Genomic DNA, 19477 nt, shown 5'->3' on the forward strand with positions numbered 1-19477 from the left:
AGCTTGGAGGTATAAGTGGGTGAGCAAAGGTCTGGAAGTTAATGTCCACAGGAGGTTAAATTTTATTCTGTTCCATTAGTTTGCCCACCATAATATTTAAATTTCCCCATTGATCAGTAACAGTTTCTACAGGTCAGTATCATAGACTTGCTGTTTCTAACTCTGTGGTAGACAGGAAAATGTCCCCCCGAGGTGCCAGTCCTAATCCCTGGAAGGTGTGAATCCCACTATATATGGGAAAGGGGCCCTTGCAGATGTGAATAAATTAAGAATCTTGAGATGGGGTGATAATCCTGGGTTATCAAGTGGGCCCTAAATGCAATTACACATATCCCTCCAAGAGGAAGGCCGCAGGAGATCTGATACACATCAAGAAGAAGGTGATGTAAAGAGGAAGCAGAGAGCTATTTGAAGATTCTGGCCTTGAAGACTGGAATGATGTGGCCATAAGTCAATGAATGCCAGCAACCACCAGAAGCTGGAAGAGTCAAAGAAATGATTCTATTCCAGAGCCTCAGGAAGGAGCACAGCCTTGCCAACATCTTGGTTTTGGCTCAAGGATGCTGATTTTGGATTTCTGGTCTCCAGAACTGTGAGAGAATAAAGTTCTGGTGTTTGAAGCCACCAAGCTTGTGGTATTTTGTTACACTAGGCTCTAGAAAAGAGTATGATCCCTATGAAATTGACTTAATAGGAGTCATAGTGTAAAGTACCCCAGAGTACACAGCCACCTGTAAGCCTTATTATATTTTAAGAAAAATTTATGATAGCTGACAGATTCACAAAACATTCTGATAACACAACTAATAAATAGGCCAAAAAAGGGGGGAAATCGAAGACACACAAAACAGCCAACAAGATTTGTATTTGTTTATGGAAATACTCACATAATGGCTCTTGCCATGAGTCCATTGCAAATTTGGTTTTAAACTTTCTAACAGCCAATATTCAGGGGAAGCCAACAAGCCAAGACAAGGTGAAATTCCCACCCAGTATATTTTTTGGACTGAGTTATACATGCTCTCTGAGAAGGCAATGGCACCTCACTCCAGTACTCTTGCCTGGAAAATCCCATGGATGGAGGAGCCTGGTAGGCTGCAGTCCATGGGGTCGCTGAGGGTCGGGCACGACTTGAGCGACTTCACTTTCACTTTTCACTTTCATGCACCGGAGAAGGAAATGGCGGCCCACTCCAGTGTTCTTGCCTGGAGAATCTCAGAGACGGGGGAGCCTGGTGGGCTGCCGTCTATGGGGTCACACAGAGTCGGACACGACTGCAGTGACTTAGCAGCAGCAGCATACACGTTATACCCATTACACCCTGTGACAACTTCTTAAGCCAGACCCAAGTTAACAAGGCTACTTGGTATCATAGGTTGATAACATGTCAAAACTTAACTTGATATAAACAAACTCTAAAGCACATATTGATAAGACGTCAAAACCTAAGTTAAGAATACAAAGTTCTGTAGAAGGGAAGAGGGTGTCTAGGTATATATTGCACGCTGCTGATTTGCATTTTCCCAGGGTACATTTTTAGAATATTTATGACAGGCCTTGAATAATACTCAGAAAATAAGTAGTGTTTTCAGTTGAACTATCAAACATTCAACAAATGCTTCAATTCAATGCCTGTGTGGCTTGCTAGAGAGCACATCTCTTACGGAGTGAAATACTGCCAAGAGGGTCTAGATAACCACTGAAGAGTCAGACAGATACTCTGTCTACTCTCTGAAGAAGCTTCCAGGGCAGTGGTGGGAAAGAGAGAGAGAGTGCTCCAAACAGCGCCCCTAACCCAGCAAAGTGGGAGGGGAATGGCACTCCTGGTGAGTCAGAAGATTCCTCAGCCCCTAAAGTCAAGCAATGCGCTTGGAGCACGTCAAGGCCTAAGCTGGATGAAAAGAGAAAGAAAACACACAGAAACAAAGCGGAAGGAGGAAAAGAAAAAACAAACGCATTTCATTCTCCCCGACAAGGAACACGTATAAACACTATTTCAGAGGTTGAGCGGTCCGCGCTAGAGCCATTTCCAACAAAATACAATTAGCGAACCCTGCAGGACAGTCCATGAAAACCAGGCCTCTCGCACCTGAAGCTACATCACCGTCAGTCCTCCGCGCACCAGGAGGCGCTGTTCTCACTGCGCAGGCGTCAGGTACGACATTAAGAGTTCCGGGTCTTTCCCTAAGACTCCTCTCTAGCCACCACGCTTACGTTTCTCTACTGCTCTCCACTGGAGTCTCTGGCGGGCACTTGGGGGCGGGCTGGGGGCTGGCCTTCCGGGAAAATGGCTCACAGGAGAGGTCACAAGTAGGTAAGGCCGTACGTGACTTTTAGCGGGGGCTCTGTAGTGAGTTGTGGGCGATGGCTTTAGAGACCGAACGGGGGTCTCCAATCTTGTAGAGTCGCCAAGAATAGGAGGAGTCAGTTTCATTAACCAGCTCGCAGATTTCACAGGTATCACCCAAACAACTTGGCCTTCTCCTGCTTAACTTGAATTTACCAAACGAAGGGCCCTGGCGTAGTTTCCTCTCCGGCCCAATTACTCTGATCAGGCAGCATTCAAGTCTTGGTTTCTATGCTCATCAGTCGGCCTTAGGTGTGTGGAAGTCGGGGGTAATGCAGATAAGTTGTATCAGCTTAAATGTATTAGCGGAAAGCCCAGCTTGACACTGTTGCTTCCGTCACAGGAGAGAGGTGTGATCCAGGCAGTTGGAGGGGGTTGGGGATGTTCTTGTTGAAATGAGTAAAGCTTGACCTACATTCAGAGCCGTTCATGTCTCTGAGACCCAGTAAAATAATTAGCGCCAAGCTTTAAAAATAATAAAGCGTTGTGTCTAGATTGGCTTTGTGTGTGTGTGAAACACGCGTGCACAGTGTGCGACTTCCTTGACTGATGACTGTTAGGGCAGGCATTGTGCCATGACTTTCGTCTGTCACCCTGGCAAGACAGTGAGGTAGTATAACTGTCCTGTAGTAGATGAGAAAAGGAAAGCAAAGAATACATACTACTACAAACACGATATGAACATTAAAGGAGAAAGGCAAAATTCCAGCCATCTTTGTGTACTCTAAAGCTGGTGCTGTCCACTAACCAGTGGTTTTTGAGAAGCCTGCCTCCGCAGCAGAATTTACACACACACACCTTTCATGCTTCTAAATACAGCTCCTCGAGATTGGCCACACTGAGGTATACCCAGATTAAGAACTCTTGAACATCATCCACACTTTTCAAAGAAAAAAGGCAAACATAATCCAAAGTCAGTTACTGTACAAATCTGACCTTTTTACTGCATCAGACCTATCAGAAAGATACAGAAACTTACCTTTATATGCTAAAGCAATAATATGGACATTTTCTCCTGTCTTGCTCCAGCACATTTCAGTAATTCGTTTTTACTTAGCATTTTCAGTCCAGGTAATTTTTCTTCATGATACTCTTTTATTTAGTTCACATTTAAAGAAAATTTGATATTTTAAGTGGCCTCATGTGGATAAAAATCTAATTTACTTGCCTTTTACCTTAATGTCTTTCACACGGTAATCATGTTCTTTTTTGTTTGTTTGTTTTTAAGATAAAGTTGAAAGTTTCCATAAAGGGACATACGAGGATCCTGAAAAGTCCTAGGTAAGGCTTTCCCAATCTTAAAAAAAAAAAAAAAAATCAAAGCTAGTGATGAGTGGCAGTTTGCCAGTCTCAGGACCAGTATTTAGGGACAGCATAACTCTTGAGCTGTTCTAATCTATGGGAAAGAAAGGATTACCTAGCACCTATGCCATCCTTCATCAGGAGCATATTGGTCTGTGCTCTGTAAGAGGCTACAGAGCAGTAACTGGTAATTGTTACAGCCATTTTGTTTGTTTCTATTTAGCAAGTGCTTCTTTGTTTCTAGTAAATGTTTCAGGTTTGAAGAGGCTCATTCTCTTTCTCCATCAGAAAAGTTCTAGGACTTGAGTTTGTGATATGACCATTTCCATAGGATTCTTCTTATTGTTTTTTTAACAAATCTTTCTATTTATTTACTTATGTGTTGCTGCACTGGTTCTTCATCGCTGCATGTGGACTTTTCTCTAGTAGCAGCGCTCAGGCTTCTCATTATGGTGGCTTCTCCTGATGCAGAGCGCAGGCTCTAGTGAGCGGGATCACCAATTGCAGCACATGGGCTTAGTTGCCCCGTGGCACATGGAATCTTCCCAGACCAGGGATCAAGCCCATGTCCCCTGCACTGGCATGCAGATTCTTAACCATTGGACTACTAGGGAAGCCCTCCATTGGATTCTAATGAGACCTTATTATCCATGAGCCATGTCCCAGCACTTTGCTGCCTTCCAAGGCTGGCATGGAGATGACTTAGCATCCTGTGTTGCTTTCAATGACCACAGTCCTGGTGAGTCCCTTCCTCCTTACTGCCAAGCTGTGGTCCCCTCCCCTGTGTTTCCCTGGGTGTCAGTGTTTGTAAGTGAGGATACCATTCCAGGGAGGCACAGGTTCAGCCGCATGGAGTATGCATCTCCTTTTGTGTGTGGTTAAATGAGGACAAGGAACAAACAAATGTGTCTGTATATAGAATGTATGAATACCAAGCACGTTTAAGTTTTTGCTTTTTTAAGTTTGCCATTTATTCAGTGCCACTGTCTTATTTCTCACACAGTCCTGCAAGCTTTGTTTTCCGAAAGGGAGACTCATATTTAGAGACAGTAGGTAATCGTTCACCCAATTTTGGTTGAACTCCGGGAGTTGGTGATGGACAGGGAGGCCTGGCGTGCTGCAGTTCATGGGGTCGCAGAGAGTCAGACATGACTAAGTGACTGAACTGAACTGAAGGGTGGAGGGAGGAGAAAAGATAATGCATGCAAAGAAACTTTTTGTAGCTTCTGAAGGCAACTTCTGGTAATGTGCAAAACCTGATACGTTATTATATTCTCTTTATATGTTAAACTGTTAGTGACTTTTTCTCATTGATGAAATTATAAACCTAGCCCTAACAACACCAACCCACCCCCATCCACAGTGGAGCAAGAGTTGGGAAAGAAGGGAATCCTGCAACAGAGTGCTGAAAGGAGTAAGGCTTGCACAGATGGAGGGGAGAGGGGCTGGGAGACCGTGGACCTGACCGTTCTCCCATTGCTGGCCTTCAGGTGGCACTGTTGGCCCAAGATTGCTTGGTTGGTTTTCAGAAGGTAACTGGTTAGAGATTGACCTGAAATTGGTTTCAGGTCATCCTTCAGGCTCTTTCAGTGGATCTTGGAATGGACATGAAAAGTTCTTTAAATACTGGGTATTTAAATTGCTAGAGCAATTTTGACATTTACTTGGCAGCATTCCTGTTTAGGAGAGTTTTTTTTTTAATACATTTCTTCCATTGGTTTTTCAAGATAAGTTGATGCCTTTTTTTCTATTCAGAGGTCAACTCCTTTTCATCCTAGATGAACTGTCCCCCAGGATACTGTCTTAGTCAACAAAACTCTCATGTCACTACAAAAGTTTATGTAAATTAGTATACTCTGCTGACAGTTACACTTAAATTTGAACTAAAATGGAATGAGAGTTAGTCTGCTAGCATCATTCTTTTTTCTAATATAAGAAACTCTCTACTGCTTTTGTAATTGAATTATAGCTGATGTACAATATTATATGTTACAGATATACTCTATAGTGATGCACAATTTTTAAAGGTAATATTCCATTTATAGTTATAAAATACTGGTATAGTACTTGTGAACAGTCTTGATTTTTAATGTATCACTTATATAATCTTCAATATATATTACCTGTAATTTCTGCATATTGCAGATATCATTCTTACACTATTTCACCATTTTATGCCTCCAAAGAAAAAGTTACTGTTTTCAGCTAATACGAATTTAGCAAGCTTTCATTAAAACAGAATATATAAGATGGAAGATAAGACACGTCACATCACAACTCATAAATGCCTTTTATTCAGGAATAAAATGAATCTTTTGAGCCGTCGAGTTAATTCCTATAAGACTACTATCTCTGTTTTTCCCAACTGGCTCTCCGTCTCTAGGCAGAATCCAATCCAGCAACCTAGAGGCTAAATGACCTCATAACTCATTAGCCGTTCTCAGAGCCATCTGGAGCCCTTGAGGAGAACAGTGTTCAAAGGGCTGATAATAAAGACAACAGCATAATTATTTCTCCACCATGATTAAACCTTTAGATGGCAAGCAGTCAGCATGTTTATTCTGCAGAGTGCTGAAGTCGGTGTTTTCTGAAGGTATAATAACAGATGCTGTGGCTGGATGACTTGTTTCCCTGTCCTCATCTAGCCTACAAATAGGTAAGCTGACTATCAGTAAATAACCTATTAAATCACAAAACTGTTCATTGTCAAAAGGGCATTACAGCACAGGAGTAATCATGTGAACATCCAACATAAAAGATGCAAGGGGAAAGCATGCAAAGGAACTGTGCATCCCCTCCAACTGTGGACATTTCTCAACCCCAAGGCGTGTCCTGCCAACAGGAACTAAGTCATGGGTGGCTCTCTGTGTTTTCACTTTGTAAAGCATTCCTTAGATAATCTGGGAATTTCTTAACATGAACCATTTGTGTTCTCATTTTTCTATAGGGCCTCTTGTTCCTTGCTGCTCAAGAAATGTCTTCACTTTCAGAATATGCCTTGCGCATGAGTCGTCTGAGTGCCCGGCTATTCAGTGAGGTTGCCAGGCCTACTGATTCCAAATCCATGAAAGTGGTGAAGCTGTTCAGTGAGCAGCCTTTGGCCAAGAGGAAGGAGACTTATGACTGGTATCCAAATCACAACACTTATTTTGCACTCATGGGGATACTACGTTCTGTTGGCCTCTACAGGTAATGACAAAAAAAAAAACCCACAAAGAGTAACCTATAGGAGGTTTGTTTAATAGATCAGAAAGGGAAAAAATTAGTCTTTCTACTTTCATAGTTTTTTGGTTCTTATAATAGTGCCCAGGTAGTTCAAAAGGTACAGTTGTGGGAGGGGAAAGCTTTCAAAATTGTCCATAATGAGTATACTAAGAAAAAAAAGGGAACGTGCACTTACTAGAAGACATACCTTAATTATGTCTAAGATGTGACTAACAGTGACTAGATACCGAGCTATAGAGAGACCTTGAGTTAGTCGTTAATCTAAGAGCGCTCAGTGGATGCAGGGGAAACGGGTCCACACACTGAGCAGATCCTGCTGGTCAGATGAAAAGGGCGCAGCTGACCTGCTTCCTAACTGGTGAGAGGGAGCCTCCTTTCCTTCCTGATGGCAGTTTTGTTGGATTTCTTATTTCCTTTCACCCTCTTTGGGCATTTTTAATTGGTACCCTTTTTGGTATACTAAAGCTGAAGTTTACCTTTACGGGTAATAGGTAATCGATATTATAATAGGATAATGATATGTAATAGTAAGAGTAGCGGGCTCTTTCCACCATGCATTTGTATGTTCGTGCATGTGTAGGAAGTGGGCGCTTAAGATAATATGCTGCTCTAAAAAGAAAAAAGATCAAATACCCCTGTGATCGTTTTTCTTTTAAAAAATGTCTTAATTACCAAATGAATACATGCTCATTATACAAGAATTTAAATAGTACATAATTGTATCAAGTCAAATGCCTACTTTTTTTTTTTAATTTAACATGTTTTAATTGTCTTAGGGCGATGTTACAAAAATTAATTTGGGATTGTTCGCTCTAATATAATAAGATTAACAGTTCATTCCAAATAACTAGAGATTGGTACATTCATTTACCCAACAGATTTTTTTTCTTTTTTAAGTACCTTCCATATGCAGGCATTTAAGATGGGCACAAGGGAAACGTTCTATGAACAAAATAGATTTTCTTCGTTAATATATCACTAGAGATGATAATCCATGATGTGTTTTGAATTTCTGGAATTGCTTTTGGGATTATCTCACTAAAGTCTTGGCTCAAAAAATAAAAATTAATTTTATTCTTAAAATAAAATAAAATATTGAAAGACACGTGTCCTGAGTAGAAAATCATAACCCATATCAAAATTACCTTCGATTATTTTAATTTACTTTTTTGCTGCTGCTCCCCATTTGTTTGAAAAATAAAGCCTCAACTGTCTTTGGGGACAGAGGAAAAACACTTAGCTTTAGTTATCCATGGAGAAGCACAATTATTTTCACGTATGTAGTCACTAGGTACAGTAAACGGTGCCTCTAACACAAGGCCTCCTGGGGAGTCAGGCAGGATGAAAGCAGACAGACTTCAATAAAAAAAAAGTCTTACAAAGACCTACAAAACGGGGAGGGAATCAGGGTCTCAAAAACAGTGACTCATTCCATCAAGCAGGTGCTTGGGCGATTCATCCATAAAGACCCCTGCCTATGGAATTTTATTTCTGCCTGAGGGGGTTGTCAGAAATGACTGACAGGAGGGAAGAAGAGAGGGGAAAACATACTAAATAAGTAAATTATGTGGTATGGTACAAAGTTGAATGTGATGCAGGGGGAAAAAATAGTAGAGCCAGCTGAGCAGGATCAAGAGTGCTGATGGGCCCTCAGTGGGCAGGCCAAGGGCAGACCACAGTATCAAACAGAACAGTCAGGGTGCGTCACTGAGAAGAGAGGTTTCCGCAGAGACTTGAGGGTGGAGAGTGAGCCGGGGGTACCCAAGGAAGAGCTTTCAAGGCAGAGGCCAAAGCAGAGCAAAGACCTTGAGGAATACGCCTCGTCTGTTCCAGGAGCGTCACAGGCTGACGGGAAAACCATGGGACAGGAGGCAGGTTGTGAAGCGGGCTGAGAAAGCAGAGAGTGATTTGCCAGGCTGTGAACAGAGAGGAGTGACATGATCTGACTTATGTCTCAGAAGAATGACTCTGGCTGCTTTTTTGAGAGTGACTTACTTGGGGGCAATCATAGCTAATCCTGAGGAGGGCATGGCAGCCCACTCTAGCATTCTTGCCTGGAGAATCCCATGGACAGAGGAGCCTGGCGGGCTACCGTCCATCAGGTCGCAAAGTGTTGAACACAGCTGAGCGACTGAGCAAAGCACAGCGCATAGCTAATCCCAGAGAGGTCTGTATCCAACCCTATAAAACCTATCTATTTTTTAAAACAACCTGGGGGAACTCCTTGGTGGTCCAGCAGTTAAGACTCTGAGCTTTCACTGCCAAGGGCCCGGGTTCAATATCTGACTGGGGAACTAAGATCCCACAAGTCACACGGCACAGCCAAAAATTAAAGAATAAAAAAATTTAAAAGCAGCTGTGCTGTGTGTGCTTAGTCCTCAGTCATGTCGGACTCTGTGACCTGTGGACTGTAGCCCACCAGGCTCCTCTGTCCATGGGGATTCTCCAGGCAAGAATACTGGAGTGGGTTGCCATGCCCTTCTCCAGGGGATCTTCCTGACCCAGGGATCGAACCAGGGTCTCCTGCATTGGATTCTTTACCAGCTGAGCTACCAGGGAAACCCTAAAAAAAAGAGCATCAGGAGTTAAAAATTGGGCCCGGGAAACCACTCTCTTACATGTAATTAGTTTACCACTATCCACACTCAAACAGGTGAGGAGACCAGGGTGCAGAGAGGGAAGGATCCTCACCCAAGGTCACACAGCTACTAGGTGGTGGAGCTGTAGCTTGAACCCAGGGTCACATGGGTTCCAGAGCTTACATATCAAAACACGATACTGTTTTAGGCCCTCCTTATCCACAGGTTAGCTATCTGTAGATTTAACCAACCACAGATTGAAAATATTAAAAAAAATTCCAGAAAGTCCCAAGAAACAAACCTTGAATTTGCCAAGCACTGGCAACTCTTTATATATAACATTTACATTTATTTTATTAAGTATTATAAGTAGATGATTTAAAGTACACAGGAGGATATGTGTAGATTATATGCTATGCTATATAAGGGGCTTGAGCACCAGTGGATTTTAGTATCTATTGGTGGGGGGCGTCTTAGAGCCAGTCCCCCAAGGATACTGAGGAATGACCATGTTTAATTGTAAAATGCAGACATTTTTATACAATACAGGCAGTCTTCAGCTTACACCCTATTAATATGTACAAACAGCCCTGGCCGCCTTGATTCCTCAAGGGCTTGTCTGTGGAGTTCCTCTCTGCTGACGCAGCTTCCTTCTGCTGGAGACTCCCCAGCAGCCTTCTGTGTGACTCATCCACTGTCATCCAGGCGGCTTCCTCCACACGTGTCCCCTTAGGTGCTGATCCCTGGGCCTCCCAGGGTCTCATGTAGCTACTGAAGCTTATACCCACTTTCTGCCCCCATCACTGTGTAGTCTTGGTGTTACAGGGAAACCTGGGGAAATTATTAGTATTGAATCCTAGTTATATCAGTTTACACGGATGGGCTTGGCAAGTAACTGCTGTTCGTGACCTCGCTTCTGTAAGGGCAAACTGACTTAGAAATGAACTCTGGGAACACAGCCCCTCTGTACCTCAGGGGCTCCCTGTCCTTTCTGTTCACTAAGCTGTAGAAGTCAGAGTTTGATAACCAGAACCACCTGAGGGAACATTCTAGACAGGTGTACTTCTCCAGTCTGGTAAAAATACTGGCTAATTATTTTTTTCTTTTCTCCTTTCAGAGACGAACATCAGGACTTCAAGGATGAGCAGCTGCGTCTAAAGAAGCTTCGTGGAAAGGTGAAGCCAAGGAAAGGAGAAGGGAAAAGAGCAGCGAAAAAGAAATAGTGCTAGTCCGCCAGGGGAGGACTTCTCTCTCAGCGGCTGAAAGCAGGAGGAAGTGTATTTACGGTCCATCCACATCCTGGAGGAGTGTCAGCTTCGCAGGTTGAAGGCTGTTTGGAGGAACACCATCATCTCCATGTTGAAATCTAACCCAGTTGAACTGTGACTGGTTTCACTGTAATTCTGCAAAATTATCTGCCTTGGTTCTGTAATCTGAGGTTTACCTTATTCCCCAAAGAAATGGAATGCATGACTATTTATTGTTGAATGACTGGTTTGGGAGGGGATGGGATGTTGGGGGAGTGGAGGGGAGACTCATTAAATGAACGTCCTCATTACTCCCTTCTTGCCTCCCCACCTAAACCACCCCTAAATTCTTTGATCTCTCTGGCTGTTCAACCACTGTCTCCACCACCAAGCTCACAAACTTTATGTTCCTCTCTGCCTACTCCTTTGAGAATATCTGCAAGGTAAGTTTGTGGGATAAAAGGCTGTGCCTGGTAGGAGAGTACCGAATACCTGCTTTATACAAGCTGCCAGAGCCCTGGTAATACAGTGGTTTGCAGGAAATAGTCCCATGCGAGAGACTGATATTACACAGTTACACAAATACAATTGTATTATATGCTACAAAGGAAAAATCCAGACTTCTGTGAGAATGTGAATGGATCGATGGATTGATCCAGAGGGATACCAAGAGGCCAAAACTTCGTTAGGTAGTTTAAAGAAGGCCTCCCTAAAGAGCTCTGAAGAATAAATTAGGGTGGGGCAGAATAAAAACGGTGGAAAAGCATTAGAGGCATAGAAAACATCCATTGGCAAAGCCCAAAGATAAAAGGAAATGCTCCAGTTTGAGGAACTGAAAACATACTGACTCGTATGACTTTAGGTATGATGAGACAAAAGCCAGATGATGAAGGGTTTTGCAGGTTCTTTGAAAAAGCTTGGACTTAGCCAGATTAACTTGTACACATTTAACTTAACCAGATTAGCTTTTTATTGTATTCTAGAAGGCAATGGCACCCCACTCCAGTACTCTTGCCTGGAAAATCCCATGGATGGAGGAGCCTGGTAGGCTGCGGTCCATGGGGTCACTGAGAGTCAGACATGACTGAGCAACTTCACTTTCACTTTTCACTTTCCTGCATTGGAGAAGGAAATGACAACCCACTCCAGTGTTTTTGCCTGGAGAACCAGGGACAGGGGAGCCTGGTAGGCTGCTGTCCATGGGGTCACTCAGTCGGACATGACTGAAGTGACTTAGCAGCAGCAGCAGCAGTGAGTTTCCACTGAGATGCAAGAGCTTCTCTGATTTTTTTTTCCCCCAAGTATTCTGAAGATCTCAAGCACTGTCTAGGAAATTTTAAAAATATTTTTACTGTGGCAAAATCATAAAAGTTACCATCCTGACTTTTTAAGTGTACAGTACAGAAGCGCTAACTATATGCAGATTATTGTGGAAAATAAAGCACCTTTAACCCCTGTTCCCCACTGGCAAGGCACCAACAGCCACTGCCCTAGCTGTAATTTTCTTTCCCTGCAACACTGGCAGTATTGGCAGTAACTGCCCTGTGAATAATTCCTGAACTAGTAGGAATCTTGCTCCATATGTTTAGATAAATGGTATTTTTAGAGATACTTATCCAGACGGTATGGCTAGGGCCTATATTACAGTTGATAAAAATAAGAAATAGCTAAAAATGGATAGTTCCATCTGATAGACATGAATTTCAACAGAAAGCTGAGAATCCGTTCAGTTAGAACTTTGCTGAGCACCTGGCCCATGCTGATTGTAGAGGACACAGACGGATAGCCTTAGTCACTAGGATCGTGGGAATGAACAGGCGTGTGTTGTATTGACCAGATCCTGGGGACTCGCTCAGGAAAGTGCAGATACACTGTTACTCTTGGCCAGTGCAGAGGAGCCTGCTGAGTAGATGGGCTCCAGGATGCTGGGCTGAGAAACAGGCTTGCAGCCCGAACCCACTGTAGCTAAATGGATGTTCTGAATCACGCCATCGCCACCTTTTCAGGGAAAGACTGAGAAACTGAGGAGCATTAGCTTGATACTTTAAAGAGAGTGACTGCATTAGATGTCAACAGCTCCCCTGAGTCAGAAAACAAGCCAAGGATCGGTATATTGGTGTGCTGATGGTCCCTGAGCCTCCAAAGAGCCTTAGCACTGTTTGACAGGAAAGCTGTAGACAATTCAGCAGATTAGCGTGGCACTGCTCCATGCTGAGAGTGAGAAACAGGGTAAAATGCATCTGTACGTGAGCTGCACCCTAAAACCAGGCGATAAGGAAACTGTGCAGCTCAAAACAATCTGTACCGAATGGTGGACCAGACAGAAAGTAAAAGATGAGAGGGAGGGGTCAATTCTTAAGTCCATGGAATCAACACATTTCAGGACACCAGCGACCAGCAGTTAAGAACTAACTGCAACTAGAAAAAACCCTTTTTTGGGTTTTGCCAGGTGGTTTAATTTCTCTGGTCACAACCAAAACTGTTTTCCCTCTAGTGTTTGATGTGCATGGAGGATTTCACCCTTGAATGGCTTAGTAAAAAGAGACTGGGTTTCTCAAACCCATTATTCAAAACTCACGGGTTTGTGACATAGTTCTATTCACCAGCTAGGAGACATTAAGTCCCTTACAACCTCCGAGACTTTCTGCCTCTGTAAAATCATGATAGTACTTCATGGGATTAGTGAAAACATTTGTGAAAAAGACTAGGTATACTATAAGAGATTAATCAAATGTTTTTACAGAGAGCTATTTGTATGACTAAGATTTGCTTTTGTCTTACTAGCAGATTTTTCCAAGGCAATGTTGATGAATACGTGCTAAAAATATGAGTTCTCTACAAGCAGCATGGTAGGTTCAGGAAGAAGGTGTGAGATGCATTTTACTGTTTCTGTAATCATGGGTTCCAGTAACTTAAAAAAAAAAGCACACACATACATAATAATGCTTTTATTTATGAAGCTAATCCCACAAAAAAAGTCAGAATTTAAAATTCCACCCTCAAATGGATACATGTGTCTGTATGGCCGAGTCTCTTCTGTCCCCTTGAAAATATCACAACATTGTTAATCGGCTATACTCCAATATAAAATTAAAAGTTTAAAAAAATAAAATTCCACCCTCTTCACCTTTTTCCTCTTTCCTCACACACTTTTCCCAAACCTTTTAAGTCTCAAAGTTTAGAGAATGAGAGGAATAAACTTCAAGAGCAAAAGGCAGAGGGAAATGTCTTTCAACGCGCCAATCCTGACTTCATGGTCCATAAGTGCTCATTTATAAGTTCAAAAGGAAGCATTTCTTTTAAAAAATTATATATATATATTTAAAATATTAAAATATATTAAAATATATGCATATTTATATAAAATATATTTTATATATATTTAAAATTACATATAAGATAAAATCAAAACAAACAGCAGTACATTCAAGAAGACTTAGATAAAACAAGGAAACGAATAGTAAAGCCCTGGATGTGGAGATAACTGGAAAACCAGTAAAAAATGTATGCTGAACTTGAAACGTTTTGAGAGATGAATGTGGTTTGAATCATCAGGAACTTTACAAGCAGTGACAACCATGATTGCAAGTAATGTCAATGTTTTAGAGCACTTACAGATGCCAGGGATTGTGCTTTGTAAGCCTAATCTTATTTAATTCCTATATCATAAGTATCCCCTTTTACAGTTGCAGAAACTGAGGCTTAGGTCTTAGGAGCAAAAATCACACAGCTCCAAATGTCTTAGACTGAGGGTTCAGTCCGAGCCACCTGACTCCAGACCCTGTACCTTTTGTGACATGACAGCGGAGCACAGATCTGCTAAGTCTGAGGATTACCACAACAATAACTGCCCTTTGTCCAGTATTTTAGCATTTACTAAGCACTGTGCTTGGGCTTGCTCCTAATGCATGGGGCCTGGGTTCAATCCCTGGTCAGGGAACTGGATCCCACATGCCACAACTAAGACTGCGTGCCCCAACTAAAGATCCTGCATGCCCCAGCGAAGACGGAAGATCCTTTCTACCACAATTAAGACCGGGCGCGGCCAAATTAAATATATATATATATATACACACATATATATATATAATTAAAGTACTATTCCTCAGACGTTAGTATTCAGCAATTATCATCGAGAGAGCTTGTCAAGCACAGCTGGGCCCCACCCCAGACTGTCTTACTCAGTAGGGCTCCCAGGGGCCCAAGAATTTGCATTTGCAACATTTCCTGAGTGTTCCTGATGCTGCTAGCCTGGTACCACACTTTAAGAACTATTAAGGTCACTTGGCCAAAGCCCACCAGCTGGCAAACTAGTGTGGCTCTACCTCAAATGAGATTCCTTAGCCACCCTGAAGCCTTCTCCTAACCCAGAAGGAGCAAATCTTTAGACCTTGACAGCAGTAGAACAAGGTGTCCATTCCAGGTAAGGAGAAAGTCTTAGTATGAGAAAGTTCACGAAACTACTGGATGTTGTAAAAGAAAAATTGAATAAATGGAGCAGAATCCCATATACCTAAATAGGAAGATTATGTGTTATTAAGATGTTAATAGTTTACATTTAATTTATATAATTCATTTTATGATTTCTATCAAAATTTCAATATACATTTCTGGTGTTTGATAAAAGGATTTAAAATTTCATTTGGAATGAAAAATAGAGAACACAAAAGAAATTCTGAAAATGAAGAATAATGTGAAGACCTATATCAGATGAAATATATAGTTTAAATTGTTTTTAAAGATACTGGTATTCATACAAGAATAAATCATGAAGGGAAAAAGATAATCTAGAAATAGTTTGTATAATAGTGAACATATAATAAAGGATGCTTCACAAATTTGTTAATAAATGGTATTGGGACAATTTGTTAGCAACTGAGTAGGAGAACAACTTAACACTTCATGCTAAGTCGCTTCAGTCATGTCTGACTCTGTGCAACCCCACAGACGGCAGCCCACCAGGGTCCTCCGTCCACAGGATTCTCCAGGCAAGAATACTGGAGTGGGTTGCCATTTCCTTCTCCGTAACACCTCGTACCATACACCAAATAAATATTGCATGGGTCAGTAATTAAATACAGGGGGAAAAATTTTAATGGAAAGTGTAAGGGAATAAAACAATCATTAGCTAAACTTGGACAGATGTTTACTTCTGTAACCTCAAGGTAATAAAAAAAAACCCAAGTGAAAAGGCCAGCAGATGTCTAGGTTCGATGCACAATACTGGATGCTTGGGGCTAGTGCAATGGGACGACCCAGAGGGATGGTATGGGGAGGGAGGAGGGAGGAGGGTTCAGGATGGGGAACACATGTATACCTGTGGTGGATTCATTTTGATATTTGGCAAAACTAATACAATTATGTAAAGTTTAAAAATTAAATTAAATTTAAAAAAAATAATAAAGTGAAAAAATTTAAAAAAAGAAAAATTTTAAATGATACCAAAAAATATTTATGGCAAACAAGACAAATAAATTGGATATTTTTTAAGTATACAGATTTATGAGAAAAACATGCAACTAACAAAGGAAAAATGGCAAATGACACAAAAAGAGCAACTAGAATTAGTAAACAAGCACATGAGGACACACACTCTGCTCTCAGGGCCTTTACACTTTGCCTCCAAACACACTCTCCCCAACTGTCCCACCTGGCTCTTACACTCACTTTTTTCAGTCTTTGTTCAAAGGTCGCCTCACAAAGCTTTCTCTGACTGCTGCTTAGCTGCTGCTAAGTCGCTTCAGTCGTGTCCAACTCTGTGCGACCTCATAGACGGCGGCCCACCAGGCTCCCCCGTCCCTGGGATTCTCCAGGCAAGAACACTGGAGTGGGTTGCCATTTCCTTTCCCAATGCATGAAAGTGAAAAGTGAAAGTGAAGTTGCTCAGTCGTCTCTGACTCTTAGCGACCCCATGGACTGCAGCCTACCAGGCTCCTCCGCCCATGGGGTTTTCCAGCCAAGAGTACTGGAGTGGGGTGCCATTGCCTTCTCCGTTTCTCTGACTACTCAGTTGCAAATCACAAATATTTATTCACTAATGAACCTCACCTCCTTTTCTGCTCCATTTTTCTACCAGGCACAGTGAATAGTTTATGTATTGTCTCTTCCTCCTGCAAAAACCCAGCTCTATGTGGACAAGAATTTTACTCACACTCATTACCATATCCCCAGTGCCTAGAACAGTACCTGGTTTGTAGTCAGAATCTCTACATTTTGGCTGAATGAATGAAAGACCCGAACTTACTTATAATTGGAAAATTAATAAAGTAATTTTTCTCACGATATTAGAAAAAAAGAGAAGGAAAGAAAAAAGGGAGGGAGGGATGAAGGAAGAGAAAAATAAATGAATGATAATTCATTTGGATTGACGACAAGATTTAGTAAAACTGGAAGATTGCTGTTGGTAGTATATTTCAGTTCAGTTCAGTTCAGTCACTCAGTCGTGTCCGACTCTTTGCGACCCCATGAATCGCAACACGCCAGGCCTCCCTGTCTATCACCAACTCCCGGAGTTCACTCAAACTCACATCCATTGAGTTGGTGATGCCAGCCAGCCATCTCATCCTCTGTCTGTCCCCTTCTCCTCCTGCCCCCAATCCCTCCCAGCATCAGAATCTTTTCAAATGAGTCAACTCTTTGCATGAGGTGGCCAAAGTACTGGAGTTTCAGCTTTAGCATCATTCCTTCCAAGGAAATCCCAGGGCTGATCTCCTTTAGAATGGACTGGTTGGATCTCCTTGCAGTCCAAGGGACTCTCAAGATTCTTCTCCAACACCACAGTTCAAAAGCATCAATTCTCTAGCGCTCAGCTTTCTTTATAGTCCAACTCTCACATCCATACATGACCACTGGAAAAACCATAGCCTTGACTAGACGGACCTTTTTTGGCAAAGTAATGTCTCTGCTTTTCAATATGCTATCTAGGTTGGTCATAACTTTCCTTCCAAGGAGTAAGTGTCTTTTAATTTCATGGCTGCAGTCACCATCTGCAGTGATTTAGGAGCCCCAAAAAAATAAAGTCTGACACTGTTTCCACTGTTTCCCCATCTATTTCCCATGAAGCAGATGGTAGTATATTTAGTTTAACCTTATTGAAATAGAATCTATTAACAAGTATACTGAGCCATTAATGACACCCATATCCTTTGACCTAAAAATACAACTTAGCATCTAGATTTTTATTTTTAAATACCATTCTATAACACAAGAAATCCCAGCTCCTTGGAGAAAGTGGATTCCAAGGCTGCAGTTGGTAAAACGCAAGAAAGTAAAATAATGCCCTTTCAAAAAAGAGGGAACTTGCTCAAAAGGCATGGAATTTAACCTAAAAGAGTTCTCAGTGGCCAAAGCTGGAACAATTTGAGCATCAGAACAAATAAGAATAGTGCTGATTTAAAACCCAAAGATCAAAATAAATATCCTTGAGTTCATATTAATACAAATAAATTGGGGAGAAGTAACAACTGTTATTACTTACAGAAGAATCAGTTCAGTTCAGTTGCTCAGTTGTGTCAGACTATGCAACCCCATGGACTGCAGCACACCAGGCCTCCCTGTCCATCACCAACTCCCGGAGCTTATTCAAACTCATGTCCATTGAGTTGGTGATGCCATCCAACTATCTCATCCTCTGTCATCCCCTTCTCCCGCCTTCAATCTTTCCCAGCATCAGGGTCTTTTCCAATGAGTCAGGTCTTTGCATCAAGTGGCCAAAGTATTGGAGCTTCAGCATCAGTCCTTCCAATGAATATTCAGGACTGATTTCCTTTAGGATGGACTGGTTGGATCTCCTTGTAGTTCAAGGGACTCTCAAGAGTCTTCTCCAACACCACAATTCAAAAGCATCAATTCTTCGGTGCTCACCTTTCTTTATAGTCCAACTCTCACATCCATACATGACTACTAGAAAAACCACAGCTTTGACTAGATGGACCTTTGTCGGCAAAGTAATGTCTCTGCTTTTTAACACACTATCTAGGTTGGTCATAGCTTTTCTTCCAATAAGCAAGTGTCTTTTAATTTCATGGCTGCAGTCACCATCTGCAGTGATTTTGGAGTTCAAAAAAATAAAGTCTCTCACTGTTTCTATTGTTTCCCCATCTATTTCCCATGAAGTGATGGGACCGGATGCCATCATCTTCGTTTTCTGAATATGGAGCTTTAAGCCAACTTTTTCACTCTTCTCTTTCACTTTCATCAAGAGGCTTTTGAGTTCCTCTTCACTTTCTGCCATAAGGGTGGTGTCATCTGCATATCTGAGGTTATTGATATTTCTCCCGGCAATCTTGATTCCAGCTTGTGCTTCTTCTAGCCCAGCATTTCTCATGATGTACTCTGCCTAGAAGTTAAATAAACAGGGTGACAATATACAGCCTTGACATACTCCTTTTCCTGTTTGGAACCAGTCTGTTGTTCCATGTCCAGTTCTAACTGTTGCTTCCTGACCTGCATACAGATTTCTCAAGAGGCAGGTCAGGTGGTCTGGTATTCCCATCTCTTTCAGAATTTTCCACAGTTTATTGTGATCCACACAGTCAAAGGCTTTGGCATAGTCAATAAAGCAGAAATAGATGTTTTTCTGGAACTCTCTTGCTTTTTCAATGATCCAATGAATGTTGGCAATTTGATCTCTGGTTCCTCTGCCTTTTCTAAATCCACCTTGAACATCTGGAAGTTTACGGTTCACATATTGTTGAAGCCTGGCTTGGAGAATTTTGAGCATCACTTTACTAGTGTGTGAGATGAGTGCATTTGTGCAGTAGTTTGAGCATTTTTTG

General features: G+C 41.9%; 1 protein-coding gene across 3 annotated transcripts; it reads left to right on the forward strand.

Annotated features, from left to right (window-relative positions):
* The first annotated feature begins 2213 nt into the window (after window positions 1–2213).
* MRPS33 (mitochondrial ribosomal protein S33) lies at window positions 2214–10931 on the forward strand. Of its 3 annotated transcripts, none has more exons than XM_005901071.3 (4): window positions 2214–2314; window positions 3576–3628; window positions 6597–6838; window positions 10571–10931. In XM_005901071.3, exons 3-4 carry the CDS (start codon window positions 6624–6626, stop codon window positions 10674–10676), a joined length of 321 nt encoding a protein of 106 aa, XP_005901133.1. In that variant the 5' UTR covers window positions 2214–2314; window positions 3576–3628; window positions 6597–6623; the 3' UTR covers window positions 10677–10931. The 3 variants fall into 3 exon arrangements, with proteins under 3 accessions (XP_005901133.1, XP_070225268.1, XP_070225269.1); XM_070369167.1 differs by having other exon boundaries at window positions 2290–2310; XM_070369168.1 differs by lacking the exon at window positions 2214–2314 and adding an exon at window positions 6186–6305 and having other exon boundaries at window positions 3587–3628.
* Window positions 10932–19477: the final 8546 nt, after the last annotated feature.

This window comes from Bos mutus, chromosome 4 (assembly GCF_027580195.1).
Source record: "Bos mutus isolate GX-2022 chromosome 4, NWIPB_WYAK_1.1, whole genome shotgun sequence".
Taxonomy (NCBI): Eukaryota; Metazoa; Chordata; class Mammalia; order Artiodactyla; family Bovidae; genus Bos; species Bos mutus.

What these genes read in the sequence shown, in the direction of transcription:
- MRPS33 (XM_005901071.3), top strand. Translation starts at nt 6,624, where the DNA reads ATGTCTTCACTTTCAGAATATGCCTTGCGCATGAGTCGTCTGAGTGCC. An exon ending in CGTTCTGTTGGCCTCTACAG is followed by an intron (nt 6,839 to 10,570) that starts GTAATGACAAAA and finishes TTCTCCTTTCAG; the next exon opens with AGACGAACATCAGGACTTCA.